Source organism: Triticum dicoccoides, chromosome 3A, assembly GCF_002162155.2.
Source record: "Triticum dicoccoides isolate Atlit2015 ecotype Zavitan chromosome 3A, WEW_v2.0, whole genome shotgun sequence".
Classification (NCBI taxonomy): Eukaryota; Viridiplantae; Streptophyta; class Magnoliopsida; order Poales; family Poaceae; genus Triticum; species Triticum dicoccoides.
In genome coordinates this window covers 136,966,095-136,982,539 of record NC_041384.1, presented here as the reverse complement: position 1 = coordinate 136,982,539, position 16,445 = coordinate 136,966,095, and the positions used below count along the sequence as shown (strand labels likewise).

The following is a 16,445-nucleotide window of genomic DNA, read 5'->3' as shown; positions in this document are numbered from 1 at the left end:
TCTTTTACATTTCTCAACGTGCCTGTGCTTCAGCATCGATTTTTTTCCCCAAATTCGACTTGGCTTGGATTATGCTTTTGTTATCACCAACAGTGCTTGAAAATGGTAGATGCAGCACTAAGGGAACCGGTTAGTTACTGAAATTCCGTGTGTCTCATCTTGAGGGCAGCCATTTGTACATTCCTAACAGGGGATGCATTCACAACCCATATAGAGATGTGTGCTGGTTCAAATGAGCTATTACTTGCAATAGCTGCAACAAAATTCATGCTTCATATTTACGTTACAGAAAACGATGCAAATTCCACTCTGCTAACCTGAACAATAAGTATCCTGAGAAGTTTCTTGTAAGATTCATGGTCTCGGCTTTGGTACAGTAGCTCTTTACGCGCTGAATCAATCATAGACTTCACTAAATCATCTTGAGCTTGAAGAACTTCAATTCGGGAAGCATTGAGCTGCATTGAGTATTCACTGCATAAGGTAACACACAATCAACTTCAGAGAGTTATTCCTCTGTTCTGATTTCTTTATATCCACATGAGCAGGTCATGTGCCAAAAAGGAGAAAAGTTCTATATCAATGACTTATGAGGAGCAAGTATTTGCCAGTGCGTAATTTGTAAAATAAAATAAAATAAACAGCACAGTCGGGAATGAGAACTTTTACATTTTCTTCTTGATATCAACTTGTTTCTCTTTCTTTTCATAGTCCTGCCTGATCTTCTTCTTTTCAGCTTCCACCAGTTGTAGTTTCTCGATTTGGAATTCCTGAGATCATTCATCAGTTCAAAGTTTCAAAAAGGCATCACACAAATCATGACAACACTAAAAATATCCTAATTATCCAGAAGGACGGACAACTCAATGAAGGAGACAGAGTAATTCACGGGGACATATATCTGAAGTTCTAGCTTTTCACTTTTCTGAATTTGCATTGTATCAGCTGAAAACGCAGTGCCCCAGATTACGATTACAAACATTACTACTAGCATAGATGTCCAACGGTCCAGCATTACGCCAGGGAGAATCCATAGAGAACACGACCGAAACCGCAACTCCAGCAAGCACTCCGGTAAGCCATGGACCACCAACACAGACTCCTACGATGACGCCACTGCCCGATCCACGCCCCGGTACGCTCCAGTGCGCGACCCCAGCAGCGATGCAACAGATCCAACCCTCCGCGACGCCGATCTCGCCGATCGCAGCCGAGATCCGAAACTATGGAGTAGAAAAAGATGCGCAATATAAGAGGAAACCAGCGTTACCTCGGCGGCGGCGGCCTCGATCTCGAATGCCTTCTCGACGGCTTCCAAGCGGATGAAGTCCGTCATCTGCTTCAGCTGCTGCGCAACATTAACTTCGTCCATCTTCGCGTTTGGAGAGAGAAAGTACACTGATCCCTTGTTCGCCGGTGATCGCCGGGGTCGGTGACAGTGAGGAGACGGGTTTTGAGTTGTCGATGCGGGTGGCGTCGTGGAGAGGTGATTCGTTTTCCTTCTTTGACGTGGGGGTGATTCGTTTTCAGTTGTTTATACGGAAGACGTGGCCGCTCGGGCTGGGTTCCGAAGAGGGGGATTGGATGATTTGCCCCACTTTACAAGGGGTTGAATGATTTGCCCTGTGATTGTCTCAATGACAGTGGTCCTGGACCTCACCCGGTAGTCTCTCACGGGGCAAATGATCTTATAAAGAAGTAAAGTGGGGCAAAAGATCCAATTTCTTGGAGGAGAGGTTTTACACGCACGCATGTGTTCGTGTCAGACCACACATTAGGGCATCTCCAAGGCATAGGGATGTCAACAGTGTCCTGTTTAATCCCGTTTAAAGTCCATCATTCACTTATGATATGATAGTTTAAAAAAGTTGTTTGTTTGCTTGAGGAAAATGAACCATCAAACTCACAAAAATTAACTAAACGGAATTGCGGACGCCATTTATTTGCCATTTACAGATCACGAAAGCCATCGTGAGAAGATTTGCAGGAGTGTGGACACTAGACACGTAGGACCCCGACATCCTCGGTCCACCCAAAATCCTTTTCGGACCCTGCGCCTCCATCCTTCTCATTTTTTCTTTTCCTTCTTTATCTCTTGCCTTCGACGCCGCTCCACCACCCCAGCCGTCACGTCACACCCCTGCCGAAACTCCATGTCTCCGTCACCTCCAGCGCTCCAGCGGGGCTCCACCTCGCTTCTCCTCCGTCGTCGTTCAACCCCTATCCTTCGACCGCCCCGCCAGGTACCATCCGCTACTGGTATATTCATCATGCCCGACAACTGTTCGATGAATCGCCGGAGCTAAAAACAATTTTCTCTTCTTCTTTCTAGCAATGGATTCCGGTTTGGGGTACATATATGAGCAGTGTGTTGAGTCGTCCGACGAGAGTACTCCGATGAGACGGCGATGATGCAGGAGGTCCTTGAAGACACGGGGCATGTGGAGGAACATGTTCTCAATTTCAAGGGCTCGATCAAGGGTCATCGAATGCTCGACCGCAACAGGGCGCGCGACCATTTGACACTGATAGCCGACTACTTTGCCCCAGATGCACTCGTCGCTGACCATTTTCGCCAGCGTTTTTCGGATGCCTAAGACTGTTTTCGATCGTTTGTATCATGGCGTCTGGTCTTATGATGACTGCTTCATCCTAAAGAAGGATGTCGTGGGAACGATTGGATTCTCTGGTTACCAGAAGTGCACGTCCACACTTCGGATGCTTGCATATGGCACAACCGCTGATTCATGGGACGAGTACATACGGATGTCTGAGAGCACATTTCGGAGATGCCATTGTTAGGTTTGTAACTGCCATGGTCGAGGTGTTCGGACCTCAGTACGTGAGAGTCTCAGTGAGAGAACCAACTGTAGCACACACTGAGAGGACCTTAGCAATCTCGGAAGCAAGAGGATGGCCAGGTTTGCTTGGATCTCTTGACTGCGTGCACTGGAAATGTAAGAAACTGCCCGAAGGCTTTACAAGGGCAATATCAGGGTCATATTAAGAAGTCCACCATCATTCTTGAAGCAGTTGCATCATAGGATCTTTGGATTTGGCATGCTTTCTTTGGCATGCCCACGTCTCACAATGACATCAATGTGCTGCAATTATCACCGTTGTTTGGGAGGTTGGCTAAAGGAAAAGCTCCTCCTTGCCACTATAGTGTCAATGGACATGAGTACAACATGGGTTACTATCTGGTTTGCGGTATCTATCCTCCGTGGACTATCTTTGTCAGCACCATCTCTAACCCAATTGGTAAAAAAAGGGCTCACTTTGCCCAAAGATAAGAAGCAGCTAGAAAGGATGTCGAGAGGGCATTTGGAGTTCTCTGTAGGCATGTTTTTACAATTGTTTGTGGACCTGCTAAACAATGGGATCCATAGACCTTGTGGGAGGTGATGACATGTTGTGTGATCATGCACAACATGATCGTCAAAGATGAGGGTGACGATGCTGCCGCAGCTCTAGAATTTCAGAACATCGGTGATCCTATCCAACTTCCAGACAAGAATCCGACCACATTTGAAGAGTTTATTCAAATGCATCAACAAATTCGGCATCGACCAACTCACGAGCAGCTGAAGGAAGATCTGATTGAACATCAGTGGGCACGCTTAAAGGGGAAAACAATGTTGGGATATAATATTTGATTTTTTTAATTTGAACTATTGTTGCATGCAGCTATTTGAATGTCTGTACCCTTTGTACGAGGCTATTTGATCGTGCGGAGTTAAAAAAATGAGGCAGGTCGGATGTATGCGGCTACGGTTGAATGGCGTCCTTCCGCATCCATGTTCACGGACTGGTTCTCCCTTCCGCGGACGGACGCGGGAGGAAATTTGCGGGTTATCGTTGGAGATACCCTTAAAGCATCTACAAAGGAGCTTTTGTCCATCCCAAACAATGACTGGCCAGTGTCTGGACAAAAAATTGTCACCTAATCAAATCTGACATACTCAGTCCAAACGTCTAGACTGACTGACACCCCCAAGACCTAGCTCATATGTAGGATAGATATGAGACGCTTGAATGTGTTCATTACATCAGACTTAATGGCAGGGCCCGGGCCAAATCTCTTAAAAGACGTCCTCGTCCTTGCCCGACCTATCACGTTTCTCTTCTCTTTTCTCCCTTGTCCGCATAGCTGCCACTGTAGCTCTGTCGCCATCGTTGTTCCATCGTCGTCCTCAACCCACAACACCTCTTTCCCTATCCATCCTCCACATTTGTTGTCGGCAATGGTGAGTCTTCGTTTTTGGCTTGATTAGTGGCATGGTGGCTCATCTTTATGCTCTTCTTTCTCTGTTCTGTGTTTCTTACTGTTCTAATAGTTTCATCTCAAAACGTTTCCTTAATAATTGGGATATGGGTCTTCAACGTGTGCTCTCTCCTGAAGAGTTGGAGAACTGGCACTGTCTTGCTACCATCTCTCCCACGCTCTCAGAGTCGGCAGATTCGGTGATCCGGCCTCATACTGCTTCTAGTTGTTTTATAGTTAAATCTCTTTATTCCAGATTGATAGAGGGTTCTGCTATTATAGTTAAATCTTTGGATTTGGCATGCTTTCTTTGGCATGCCCACGTCTCACAATGACATCAATGTGCTGCAATTATCACCGTTGTTTGCGAGGTTGGCTAAAGGAAAAGCTCCTCCTTGCCACTATAGTGTCAATGGACATGAGTACAACATGGGTTACTATCTGGTTTGCGGTATCTATCCTCCGTGGACTATCTTTGTCAGCACCATCTCTAACCCAATTGGTAAAAAAAGGGCTCACTTTGCCCAAAGATAAGAAGCAGCTAGAAAGGATGTCGAGAGGGCATTTGGAGTTCTCTGTAGGCATGTTTTTACAATTGTTTGTGGACCTGCTAAACAATGGGATCCAGAGACCTTGTGGGAGGTGATGACATGTTGTGTGATCATGCACAACATGATCGTCAAAGATGAGGGTGACGATGCTGCCGCAGCTCTAGAATTTCAGAACATCGGTGATCCTATCCAACTTCCAGACAAGAATCCGACCATATTTGAAGAGTTTATTCAAATGCATCAACAAATTCGGCATCGACCAACTCACGAGCAGCTGAAGGAAGATCTGATTGAACATCAGTGGGCACGCTTAAAGGGGAAAACAATGTTGGGATATAATATTTGATTTTTTTAATTTAAACTATTGTTGCATGCAGCTATTTGAATGTCTGTACCCTTTGTACGAGGCTATTTGATCGTGCGGAGTTAAAAAAATGAGGCAGGTCGGATGTATGCGGCTACGGTTGAATGGCGTCCTTCCGCATCCATGTTCACGGACTGGTTCTCCCTTCCGCGGACGGACGCGGGAGGAAATTTGCGGGTTACCGTTGGAGATACCCTTAAAGCATCTACAAAGGAGCTTTTGTCCATCCCAAACAATGACTGGCCAGTGTCTGGACAAAAAATTGTCACCTAATCAAATCTGACATACTCAGTCCAAACGTCTAGACTGACTGACACCCCCAAGACCTAGCTCATATGTAGGATAGATATGAGACGCTTGAATGTGTTCATTACATCAGACTTAATGGCAGGGGCCCGGGCCAAATCTCTTAAAAGACGTCCTCGTCCTTGCCCGACCTATCACGTTTCTCTTCTCTTTTCTCCCTTGTCCGCATAGCTGCCACTGTAGCTCTATCGTCATCGTTGTTCCATCGTCGTCCTCAACCCACAACACCTCTTTCCCTATCCATCCTCCACATTTGTTGTCGGCAATGGCGAGTCTTCGTTTTTGGCTTGATTAGTGGCATGGTGGCTCATCTTTATGCTCTTCTTTCTCTGTTCTGTTTTCTTACTATTCTAATAGTTTCATCTCAAAACTTTTCCTTAATAATTGGGATATGGGTCTTCAACGTGTGCTCTCTCCTGAAGAGTTGGAGAACTGGCACTGTCTTGCTACCATCTCTCCCACGCTCTCAGAGTCGGCAGATTCGGTGATCCAGCCTCATACTGCTTCTAGTTGTTTTATAGTTAAATCTCTTTATTCCAGATTGATAGAGGGTTCTGCTACTACCAAGTTCAGAAATGTGTGGCGTCCTAGAGTTCCTCTCAAAATTAAAACCTTCATGTGGCAAGCTATTTGTGCTCGTCTGTTAGCGGTGGGCCAAATTCGTAAGTGTAATGGCCCTGATTTTGATCTTTGTGTTTTGTGTGATGCTCCGGCGGACTCCTCAATGTGACTTAGCCATCATGTTCTGGTGTTGCGTTTGGTCGTATGTGACATGGGAGCCCACTTCTTTCAACGAGCACCGATTGCTGACTAGGTCTTTGTTGAGGCAAATTAGGGAGTAAATTAGGCGTTTATTTTGGTTCGATTTTTTTACTACATGTTGGGTCTTATGGACTACTGGAAACCAGTTTACTGTCTGTTCAAAACTTCAAATCATTATTCTTTCTACAGCAATGGAAATCAGTGACCAAGGAGGGTGACCTAGAGGATACGGAGCTGCTGACCTGGCGCGTTCGTGCCATGGCGTTCTCTCTTTCTCAGCAGGATCTAGCTTCTCCGACCTAGGGTCTAGTTATGGCTTTCTCTTGGATGCTTCTTTTGTGCAGGGCATCTCATTGTGTTTTTGCTGCATGTGCGGTGTCTAAACTTGGTAACTAATGTGTGGTCCGGTGTTAAGACTGTTGGATGTACGGGTGAATTCTACATGTTGACCTTCTTCATCAAGTCAAGTGTATGCTTTTTCTCTAAAAAAACAGTATTCACGTTTTTATTGTTATATCTATACATTATTTGGAGGATTAAAGTTCACATGATCATACACAAACTCCGAGACCAAAATATACACGTGCATGATCAAGTTCAAAGCAACCAGAAAGGCACGCCAGAACTCTTGCGAGAACGATTACAACCACGATACGAGTTCTACATGACATCGCCGGAAGGAACGAGCAACAAAACTGCCGCTGCAAACTTACATATACCAGACGGAAAATACTACAGTACTAGCAAAGGATGGCAAAGATGCCCGCGTGGCTTCAGAAATAGGGGAAGCGCGCCATCATGGCCGGCGGCGAGCTGGACTCCTTGCAGAGGGAGTCGAGCTTCCACCCGGGCAGGGAGACGGCGCCGGGGCGCTCCCTGCTGGCCGGGGAAGGCGAGCCCGGGCTGATGGGCTCCTTGCTCGCCGCCTTCACCGCCTCGACGGCGCCACCGCCACCGCCACCGCCCGCCGCCGGCCTAGGCGCCGGGACGATGGTTATCTCCGGCGTCCGGCTGCTGCTCCCCTCCATCTCCTCGCTCCCTATGCTGTAGATGATCCTGGAGGATTTTGTTTCTGCGTTGGAAGTGTAGAACTGGTCTGCTGCACTACTGCCTTCAGTGCGATCTGCTTGCCTTGCCTTGCCTTGCCTTTAATTTATGCCATTTTTATTGAGAGGCAGAGATGGCGATGTTTTCTTTTTCTCTAACAAACAACTGATTTAGTTGTCTTCTTTATTGTCGGGAGAGGATAAGATCAAGACGTAGTCGGATATGATCTATCACGCCATCGTCGTCATCCGACTTGGAATTATTTCTCGAGACATTGATGAGCGGATAGTGCACGTCGACAAAGACCAGTGGCCTCACCTGCGTGGTTGGTTCAACCTACCGCCTTTCCGTGGTTATCTTATGAATTTTGTTTTCATGAATGCACGCCGTAATTGTTCACAAAATATCTTCCCTATGATATTTTTGTCAGAATTCCAGTTCCATGGTATATGCTCTGATTCTCAGGTTTCACAGAATTGTCGGCAGAACATCATTCGTAGTCACGGGAAAATGAAATGGACACCAAAAATTTCACTATCATGGCCCCTACTCTACTCCAGTTTCTTCTGTTAAAGCCTAAACATGAGCAACAAGTTACAGGTACGATTCACCTTGACATGAATCTACAATCTACGTAGTCCACTAAAGGCCAACCAAATAAAGATCAGAACACATGCAGCGAACACTGCCCCTTCAACTATCAAAAAAATACAGTGAGCACTTGAACAGCAGGATCCGACAACTGTCTGTCATAAGCCGAAAAGATCGTTGGTGCCAAAGATGGATCCACCAAACTGCCTGGTGTTCAAGTCCCCACCATCCAGGGCCGACGGGAACCTGTCGAGCCACTGGGTCAAGCTCGGACCGTCCGAATCCTCCACCCACGGCGAGGTCATGTCGATGTCGTCCAACGCGATCGGATCGCCCTCCCCTTTCTTCTTCGCCGTCGTTTTGGAGTCGGAGTGGAGCGTGAGATTGTAGTGCACATAGGCTTGGTCGGCCAGCGCCTCCTTGTTCAACTTGTTGCGCTTCTCGGAGTGGCTCTGGAGGATGATGGTCCAGTCCCTTTGGAAGGTCAGGGTGCTGCAGACCTGGCTCACTATTCTGACGGCACAGTGTTGTAATGCTGGCGCTGAATCGCCATATTGTTCCCACCACATCCCTGAGAAGCAAAAAGGTCATTGGAATAAATCCAGATTAAGGGAAATGGAACAGAGCGTCGTGATTGTGCATGGAAGATAGATAAGATGACTTTGCACGCAACTTCAACAAATATCACTAAACTGAAACTACGATTATGGAGTGCGACAAATAAGTCTCAATATATCTACTCCCTCCGTTCCAAATTACTCGTCGTGGTTTTTAGTTTTGAACTAAAAACCACGACGAGTAATTTGGAACGGAGGGAGTAGTGCTTAGAGGGGCTCAAAACACAGAAGCACTCAGGAAATATTTAAAGTACAAAATTTCAGTGCAAAAGGGAGAAACCTGGGGAGGTGTTGTTGCGGGCCTCTTTAGCAATGTTAGAGGCGAACATTCCTTGTGCCTTGCGGAAAGCATGCAGTTCCGAAGTGATACCCTGCCTTTGGTCTGGGACTGTAAGCACTTTATCCAGGACATGGTAGAACTCCTCCTTGATAGTAGTGAAAAATTTGACTTCTGGATTATACTGGATGCTTGGGTTCAGAAAAGCAGCTGCTGAATGAAGAGGCGAATGCAGCTCCACCAGCCATTTCTGCTCCACAATATCCAGAAATGTCTTGCATTTGCCTTCATCCATTATGTAGTATGTTCTAATAGAATCCATCACCTTTGTCATAGACTCGTATATATAACCAATGGCAGCCTTGCCTCCTGAGACATCCCTCATGACCCTCAGTAGAGGTTCTGAAACAGCCGCTATCTCTTCGACTGCTCGCCAAAACTCATCGTCACTGAGGATCTCAACACAGGAAATACTTAGAGATCTATTTGCATATGGAGAAGATACATACTCAGAGCTGTGAAACATTTGCTTCAGCTTTGATCTGTGCTTCAACAGTGACTGCAGAGTGAGGAAATCTGAAACAGATTTTGTAATCCCTGAGCAAACAAGCTCCTGCCCTGCCATACACCTCCTCATAAGATCAAGAACCCAGTTGTTGTTGTAGACAAATCGTGTGATTGTTTGTGCTTGACATATGCATTGGTTAACCCAATCAATCTTGGAAAAGTCATCCAACATTGAGTTTACACAAAACGAAGTGCAGGGAGACCAGAAAATGGTGTTGTAGTTCTGCATGATGAGTTTATCAATATTGCCGTAGTTTATGTTCCTATCACTAATAATCTGAACAACATTATCTGGACCAACTTCCTGAATCACTTCATCAAAGAGCTCATACATCCCTCTGTGATTTTTTATGTGTGGAGAAGCATCTACTGTTTTGAGGAAGAATGTCCCTAGTGGAGAAGAGACAGAGAAGTTGATCAGGGCTTTCAATTTGTTGTCAGTCCACGAATCGGCTAATATAGTACAGCCTGTAGTCACCCAATCCTTTTTTATCTCTTGTGTTCTCTGCAAAACCTCTGACTTGAGCTTTTGAACCCATTTTGTTCTCAAAACATCAGCTGATGGCCCTTGGAATTCCTGCCCAACAAGTGTGTCCATCATATGCCTATATGAAATGGAGTCTGCAATACTATAATCCAACTTATTCTCAAAAAAGAATTCAGCAATGCACCGTTCCACTTCCAATCCTGAAGCCGGACGGGGCTTGGTGGCAGCACCAGATAGTCTAAGTACTGGAGCAGACATTTCCAGGCCAAGGAGCTGACTCGGCTCGAATGCAGGAATAATAGCAGGCGAAGTAGCCAGCCCTGGGGAGGAAGGCTGAGATGGAAGTTCCCGTGTTCTTTTTGGAAGCACCGACAGTTCAGCAACACGTTTCCTCTTGAGAAGCTCGAGCTCCCTGTGTGATTCCTTGGCTTCTATGAGAGCGATCACCTTTTCCCTGACATCATCCGTCACCCTGACGCAAGGATTGACGCCTTTGCTCGGAATTTGAGACAGATGAAACTTGAACCTGCTTATTCCGCCATTGATAACCTTCTGGCAGAATCTGCACCGGACCCTGTTCCCGTCCAGCTTGTCGCCGTACTCCCAGCAGGCATCCTTCTCCCGCACTGAAGCAGTATATAGCAAATGATCACAAAACAGAAATGCAGCACACCAACGTTTGTAATCATAGGAAAGATTAAGTTATAGATGGTGCAACTGAGAGAAGGAACAATACTTTATGGCGAAGCAGGAGGCTGGAGGCGACTTCAAGTTTATATCTGCAGGGGAATTAAAGGTATGAATTACTAAGGTCTGCTGCTTATCATGTGACTGAGTAATCTGGGTAACTAGGAACTGGGTGTATTGCAAGTAGAAGCTCAAAAAGCAAAAGACGACCGAGTCAATTGAACTGTTGGAACCAGGACATCTCAGTGTTTATGTAACTATGTGTATACAGTGCAACACAACCAATTCAGTGTTGCATCTTCATTCATTAACATCGCCGCATAGCCAATGCGGAAAAAATGTTTTGTATACCCATCAGCGAAGTCACTAGTGCCTGAAAGTTTGAGAATATATACATGCCACAATCATGACTTTCATGTTATCTCATATATAGAGTGATTGCACAAGACGTACAGGGAATTAATTCCAGTTACAATTTTTCTCCATAATGGCCTGATGTCGCTAATTACGCAGGAGCTAAATATGGGAAGGGATAACAGAATATCCTAACACTCCCCCATAGACACAATGGAAGATTTTCAGATGTTGAGGCTGGACCGAAAGTCCGAGAACAAGGGGGGCAGCCATCCATTGGTAAATATGTTGGTGAACTGTCAGGAGGAAGGCATGTGAAGCGCACGAATGTGTCCAAGGGCAACGCAATCGCGGACGAAGTGGTTCTTGACCGAGAGCTGAAGCCAAGAACCTAGCCATCGTCAACGCCATTGCCGAAACCAACTGGCTTCATCAACTCATCTCAGAACTGCATCACCACCTACCCCGGGGCCATTGTCATCTTCTGCAACAACTTAAGCATGGTCCGAACCCGGTTCAGCATAGCAACCGTTCCTGAACCGGGTTCATCGACATGTAGACCGCACTGACATTGTCACTAAAGATGACAGTGACCCGGGGTAGGGGCATAACAGTGTTGTACTACCTCCGTCCGGGTTTACAAGTCCCTTTCGTATTTTGTGCCAAATTTTGACCATGGATTTAACTAGCAAAATTTAAGTTGAATATTATAAAATTTATATCACTAAATTCGTATTCGGAATAAGTTACGAATGATATTATTTTTACTACATAAAACTTATATGTTATTAACTAAATTTACAATCAAAATTTGACACAAAATACGAGGTGGGGCTAATAACCCCGAAGGTAGTACAACATTTGGGCATTTGACAAGCTACTACTACTATACTTCTTGAATCCAGCCCAATCCAAGAAATGAGACTCCGGTAACGCTCTCAGGTCTGATGGTCGTATGTATGGCTGCTCTGGCAATTCATCAGCCAGAGTATCAGCGGCAGAAATGGAAACAAAGTCGATTCCTTTGATTTCTTTACCATTTGTTCCCTCGGACCAACCCAAACTCCCAGAACAGTTCGAGTTTCTACTACTTCAAAAGGGTTATGCTAATTTCTTTTCACTGCGGATCGGCGAAATAATCGCTCCGACTTGCGAGGAATAATCTACTTGAGGAATAAAGCGAGATCCGAGTTCTTCAAGCTTGCTTGTGTAGATCGCGGAAGGGGACGGGGGGGCTGCTAACCTGAGCTTCGTGGAGCGATTTAGCTTGGGGTATTTCTCCTCTCTTCTCCCCGATTTATCGTCTCCTGGTCGGGAGGCTCGGCCGCCGCCGCGTCGCGAGCGGAGCCGTGCTGCAGTGGGGGAGAAGAGCGTGCGAGATGTCTACGCTTGGGGAAGGCGGGGATGCCGTGGGCTGCGGGTACGCAACGCGAGATACCACGATATGGGTCTATAATAAGAGAGGAAAAAAGACACCACGAGATGGACTGGCCCGTCTCATCCCCGTGTGCTATGGAGCTCGAACTGAGTAATCCAAACGTACAAGTGCTTTATTGCACATCTAAATCGAGCATAAAAAATACTCACATGATTTTTTATGTAAGATCAATCACAGAGAATTTAGACGTGTAATACTTATGACACTGCTTTAGCAAAACTGAATCTAAAACGCCTGCAAACCATGTAAATCGATATGTCCGAATGTTTTTTCCTATCCATCGTGGTGCCGTAAATGTCCAGCTACGCGTCTGGTTATATAAATTTCCGCAAATTGGATACGGATAGGGGATGTTTGCGTGAGTCCGGATCTCCATCACGTAGGACTCCGACGATCCTGGCCCGCCCAAAACCCTTTCCGAAGCTCGCGCATTGGCCATACCCGCATTGTTTCGCGCTAAAGCCCGCACATTCCCACCTTTTCCATTTGACCGTCACCATCATCTACCCACATTCCAGCCCTTTTCACCGCCCGCCGCCACATGGATCCATTTGTATTGTTACCGAAAACGGAGAGGGAGGATCCAATGGTGGCGGCCGCCCCGAAGATCAACTCGGCGACTCGCAATGCGCGCCATGGGCAAGGAGAAAGCGGCTTTGGAGATGGCCACTGATACATCTCTGACTTATCTATAATTTTTGATTGTTTTATATTATTATATTATCGATCTTGTATGCTTTATATGCAATGTTATATCATTTTTGGGAACTAACTATTAACCGAGTACCTAGTGTGAGTTGTTGTGTTCTGCCTGTTTTTGGTTTTACAGAAAATCCCTACCAAACAGAGTCCAAACATGAAAAAAAATGATGCTTTTTTTTGGACCAGGAGGGACCCTAGAAGCTTCGGGGAAGGACCAGAAGCCAGCCGAGGAGACGACAAGACAACAGGGCGCGCCTAGGGGGTAAGCACGCCTTGATGTCTTGTGGGCCCATCGTGGCTCCGTCTGACCTAATTCCAGCGCTATAAATTCTCAAATATTGCAAAACCCCCCAAAGCGAGACCCAAAACAATTATTCAGCCACCGCAAGCCTCTATTCTTCCGCGATCCCATCTGGAGGCCTCTGCAGATACTCTGTCAGAGGGGAAATCGATCACGAAGGGTTTCTACATCAACCTTGTTGCACCTGCGATGATGTGTGAGTAGTTCCCCACAGGATCTATGGGTCCATAGCAGTAGCTAGATGGCTCTTCTCTCTCTCTCTGTCTGTCTCTCTCTCTGATCTTTAATACAATGTTCTTTTCAGAGATCGATTTGATGTAATCTTTTTGCAGTGCGTTTGTTGGGATCTGATGAATTGTGGGTTTATGATCATGTCGGGGTTGGGGTCCCGGCAAACCCTTAAGGTTCGAACACTGGGGTGCGCGCGAAGTCTATCCCTCCAACCGATCTACGCTCTAACTTGCTAGGATCTCGCAGACGAACTCGACGAACTCACAACACAGATGGACACAGGGTTTATACTGGTTCGGGCCACCGTTGCGGTGTAACACCCTACTCCAGTGTGGTGGTGGTGGATTGCCTCTTGGGCAGATGATGAACCATACAAGGGAAGAACGGCCTCCTGAGGTTGAGGCGTTCTTGGGCTCGGTGAGCTTGTGTGTCTCCCCGCCCAGATCCGATTCTCTCTCTCCACTATGGTGGCTAGTCCTATTTATAGAGGCCCTGGTCCTCTTTCCAAATATCGAGCGGGAAGGGAGCCAACAATGGCGGGTTAATTTGAAGGGGGACAGCTAGTACAAGCTATCCTGACAAAAGTAGTCTTCGCCTGCACAGAGTTCTGGTGGTGACGCTACTCCGGGCTCCACGATGACCTCCATCTTGCATTCCTTGGTCTTGGTCTTGTTGCACCGAAATGGCAACCTTTGCCTGATGCCTCAGTACTCCGCGGCTGCGCTTGCCCCCTTTGCAGCAAAGAGGAAACAAGGACGATGTGCACGTTGGCGCCTGCCTGGCGCCCGCCTGGTGTCGATCGTCACGACTCACGTCACGAAAGCCTCGTGAGGTTCGCCCCGCCTTGATATCTCCGCTCCTCGTGAGCCTGCCCAGCTAGGCCATTCCGGAGGAGGTCTTGCATCGTCCGCCTCACGAGGCTTGGCCCCTCGCGAGGGTCTTCACTGCTTTGCTGGTGAAGATGGGTCGTACGGCCTGCTGGCTCAGCCACGCCGTGGGCCACAGGCAGGCGGGTCTGGGGACCCCCGTTCCCAGAACGCCGACAGTAGCCCACAGGCCCAAGGTACGCGCGGGGTTGGCTTCACGGCGAAGCCAAGGGTCAAGCTCGAAGCGCCGCGGGCCCCAAAAGACCGTAGCCTCGGTTTACGCGTGGCGGTTGATTGGATGTGGGCGTCTCCGCTTCTTGCATAGTTATTCTTCCCTCGCCGCGCCTGGCTCTTCCAATCTTCCAACCTCCCTGCTTCTTCATCGCCTTGCTCCGCCTCCTCAATCCGACCAGCGCTCCGCCCGCTTCACCATCATGGCGCCGAAGCAAGTCGACAAGGGGAAGAAACCTCTGTCCTCGCCAACTGTCCCCCCATCCTTTGAGCCAGCGCTCAGCCGGCCTCGGGTGCTCAACGACGAGGCCATGGGCAAGGTTCGCCCTATGCTCGCCTCCAGCTTTAACGAGTGGGGAGAGACGCCGGCCTGGCCTGCGTCTCGCTCTAGCATGGCTCGGGCACTCCCAAGATCCCAATCTTCATTGACGCCCTCTGGGCTGGCTTGCTTCCTACCTTCTCCGCCTTCTTCAACGCGGTGCTCGAGCACTATCAGATCCATATGCTTCATCTCGACCCTCAATCTGTGACCCTTCTTGCCGTTTTCACCTTCGTGTGCGAGGCCATGGTGGGCATCACCCCCTCCGTGGCGCTCCTCCGCCACTTCTTCTCGCTGCATCTCATCGGTGCCCGGCAGAGCTCAGGGTGTGTGGGCTTTCAGGCCGTGGCAGCGACGGTAGGCATGGGGATCAACTTCGAGCTTCCTTCATCCGCGAGCGAATTCCGCATGCGATGGGTGTTTGTTGATGCTGGCGTGCTCAACCCTCTGCTCCAAGATCCAGTGGGGCCTGCCATTCCAAACTCCGGCTGGGGTCACCAGAGGCTCACGGGCCCCTACCTTGCCCCCGTCTGGGCCAGGCTGCGTTGGTTGAAGGACCTTGGTGTGACTGCACCCATGGTGGTGAGGGAGTTCGTCAGGTGTCGAGTTGCCCCGCTTCAGCGTCATTCTCGCCCGATGTGGGACTTGCTCAGCAGTCGGGACAACATGAGGTTTCAGGAGGAGGGGCTTCCTCTTGCTGCGCGGCAAACTATGCTCACAGTGCTAGCCGGTGTCCCTCTGCTGGACGAGATGCCCAGGAAGAGCTGCATGATGTACCGCAGCGAGAACAAGGTTACCTTCGTCGAGACCATGCCTTCCTTTGATGAGTGGGGGTTGCGCCTAACTGGCTTGGAGGGACCCCGCGAGAATCCCGTCATCGTGGTCCCGTTCTTCGTCGCCGGTGACGAGCTCGCCCCAGGTGATGGTGCGGGGGAGCGAGCTGCGACGGGGGCCGGCTGCTCAGGTGCTGAGGAGCACGTGCCGAGCAGTGACCCAGGAGCGTCGTCCTTGGGAGTTTACGATGCCTCTCCTGAGGCGCCAGCCGCTGAAGAGATGCGTCATGCGGCTCCCAAGGCCGAGGCTCCAGGAGCCTCGGGAGGTCGCGGCGAGAGAGAGCCGTGTTGTTCGCCGCAGCCGGGCTCCCCTGAAGCCTTTCCTCTTGGTTCTTCTTCAGCTCTGCCGCGCACCGACCGTCACGTCCAACGCTTCGGTCGGCTTTGCGTGGACTTCGAGGAGCTCCGCAAGAGGAAGGGATCTCCCAGCGGCAGCAACATCTTCGTGTCGTTGAAGCGACGGAAGTACATCGCCATCAACGAGTAAGTACCTCTCCTCGGTGATCTTCTATGTGTCGCCTTCCCTTACTGACGATTGCCTCCTTAGGTTCCCTTTTGCTAAGGCCATGAAACCTTCAGAGAAGCAGCTCCCTCTCATCCCATCGTACCTGCCAAGCTCCAGTGCTTCAGGCTCGGACGCTGCCCGTGGC

General features: G+C 48.5%; 3 protein-coding genes across 5 annotated transcripts in view; all 3 read right to left on the bottom strand.

Moving 5' to 3' along the window:
* LOC119267600 (V-type proton ATPase subunit E-like) overlaps positions 1–1,526 on the bottom strand; it is an 8,520-nt gene extending 6,994 nt beyond the window's left edge. For 2 of the 3 annotated variants that reach the window (XM_037549019.1, XM_037549017.1), the window contains exons 1-3: positions 1,271–1,526; positions 670–770; positions 318–474 (exon numbers count right to left, since the gene is read on the bottom strand). In XM_037549019.1, coding sequence (XP_037404916.1) covers positions 318–474; positions 670–770; positions 1,271–1,372 — 360 coding nt within the window. In that variant the 5' untranslated portion in view covers positions 1,373–1,526. The remainder of the gene's footprint in view (positions 1–317; positions 475–669; positions 771–1,270) is intronic. The other variant, XM_037549016.1, reaches the window with a different exon arrangement.
* Positions 1,527–6,807: 5,281 nt separating this feature from the next.
* LOC119267599 lies at positions 6,808–7,394 on the bottom strand. Its single transcript, XM_037549015.1, has one exon. The coding sequence runs from the start codon at positions 7,273–7,275 to the stop codon at positions 7,021–7,023; it is 255 nt and encodes an 84-aa protein (XP_037404912.1). The 5' UTR covers positions 7,276–7,394; the 3' UTR covers positions 6,808–7,020.
* Positions 7,395–7,794: 400 nt separating this feature from the next.
* LOC119267598 lies at positions 7,795–12,288 on the bottom strand. The gene is made up of 4 exons (XM_037549014.1): positions 12,118–12,288; positions 10,570–10,612; positions 8,783–10,459; positions 7,795–8,456 (listed from the first exon to the last, which is right to left on the bottom strand). Coding segments are annotated over exons 2-4 (2,091 nt in total). The 5' UTR covers positions 10,571–10,612; positions 12,118–12,288; the 3' UTR covers positions 7,795–8,043.
* Positions 12,289–16,445: the final 4,157 nt, after the last annotated feature.

Excerpts from the sequence above, each read along its gene's own strand:
- LOC119267599 (XM_037549015.1), bottom strand. The coding sequence starts at position 7,275 with ATGGAGGGGAGCAGCAGCCGGACGCCGGAGATAACCATCGTCCCGGCG.
- LOC119267598 (XM_037549014.1), bottom strand. Across the intron at positions 8,457-8,782 it reads CCGCAACAACACCTCCCCAG|GGATGTGGTGGGAACAATAT; the intron begins GTTTCTCCCTTT and ends TTTGCTTCTCAG.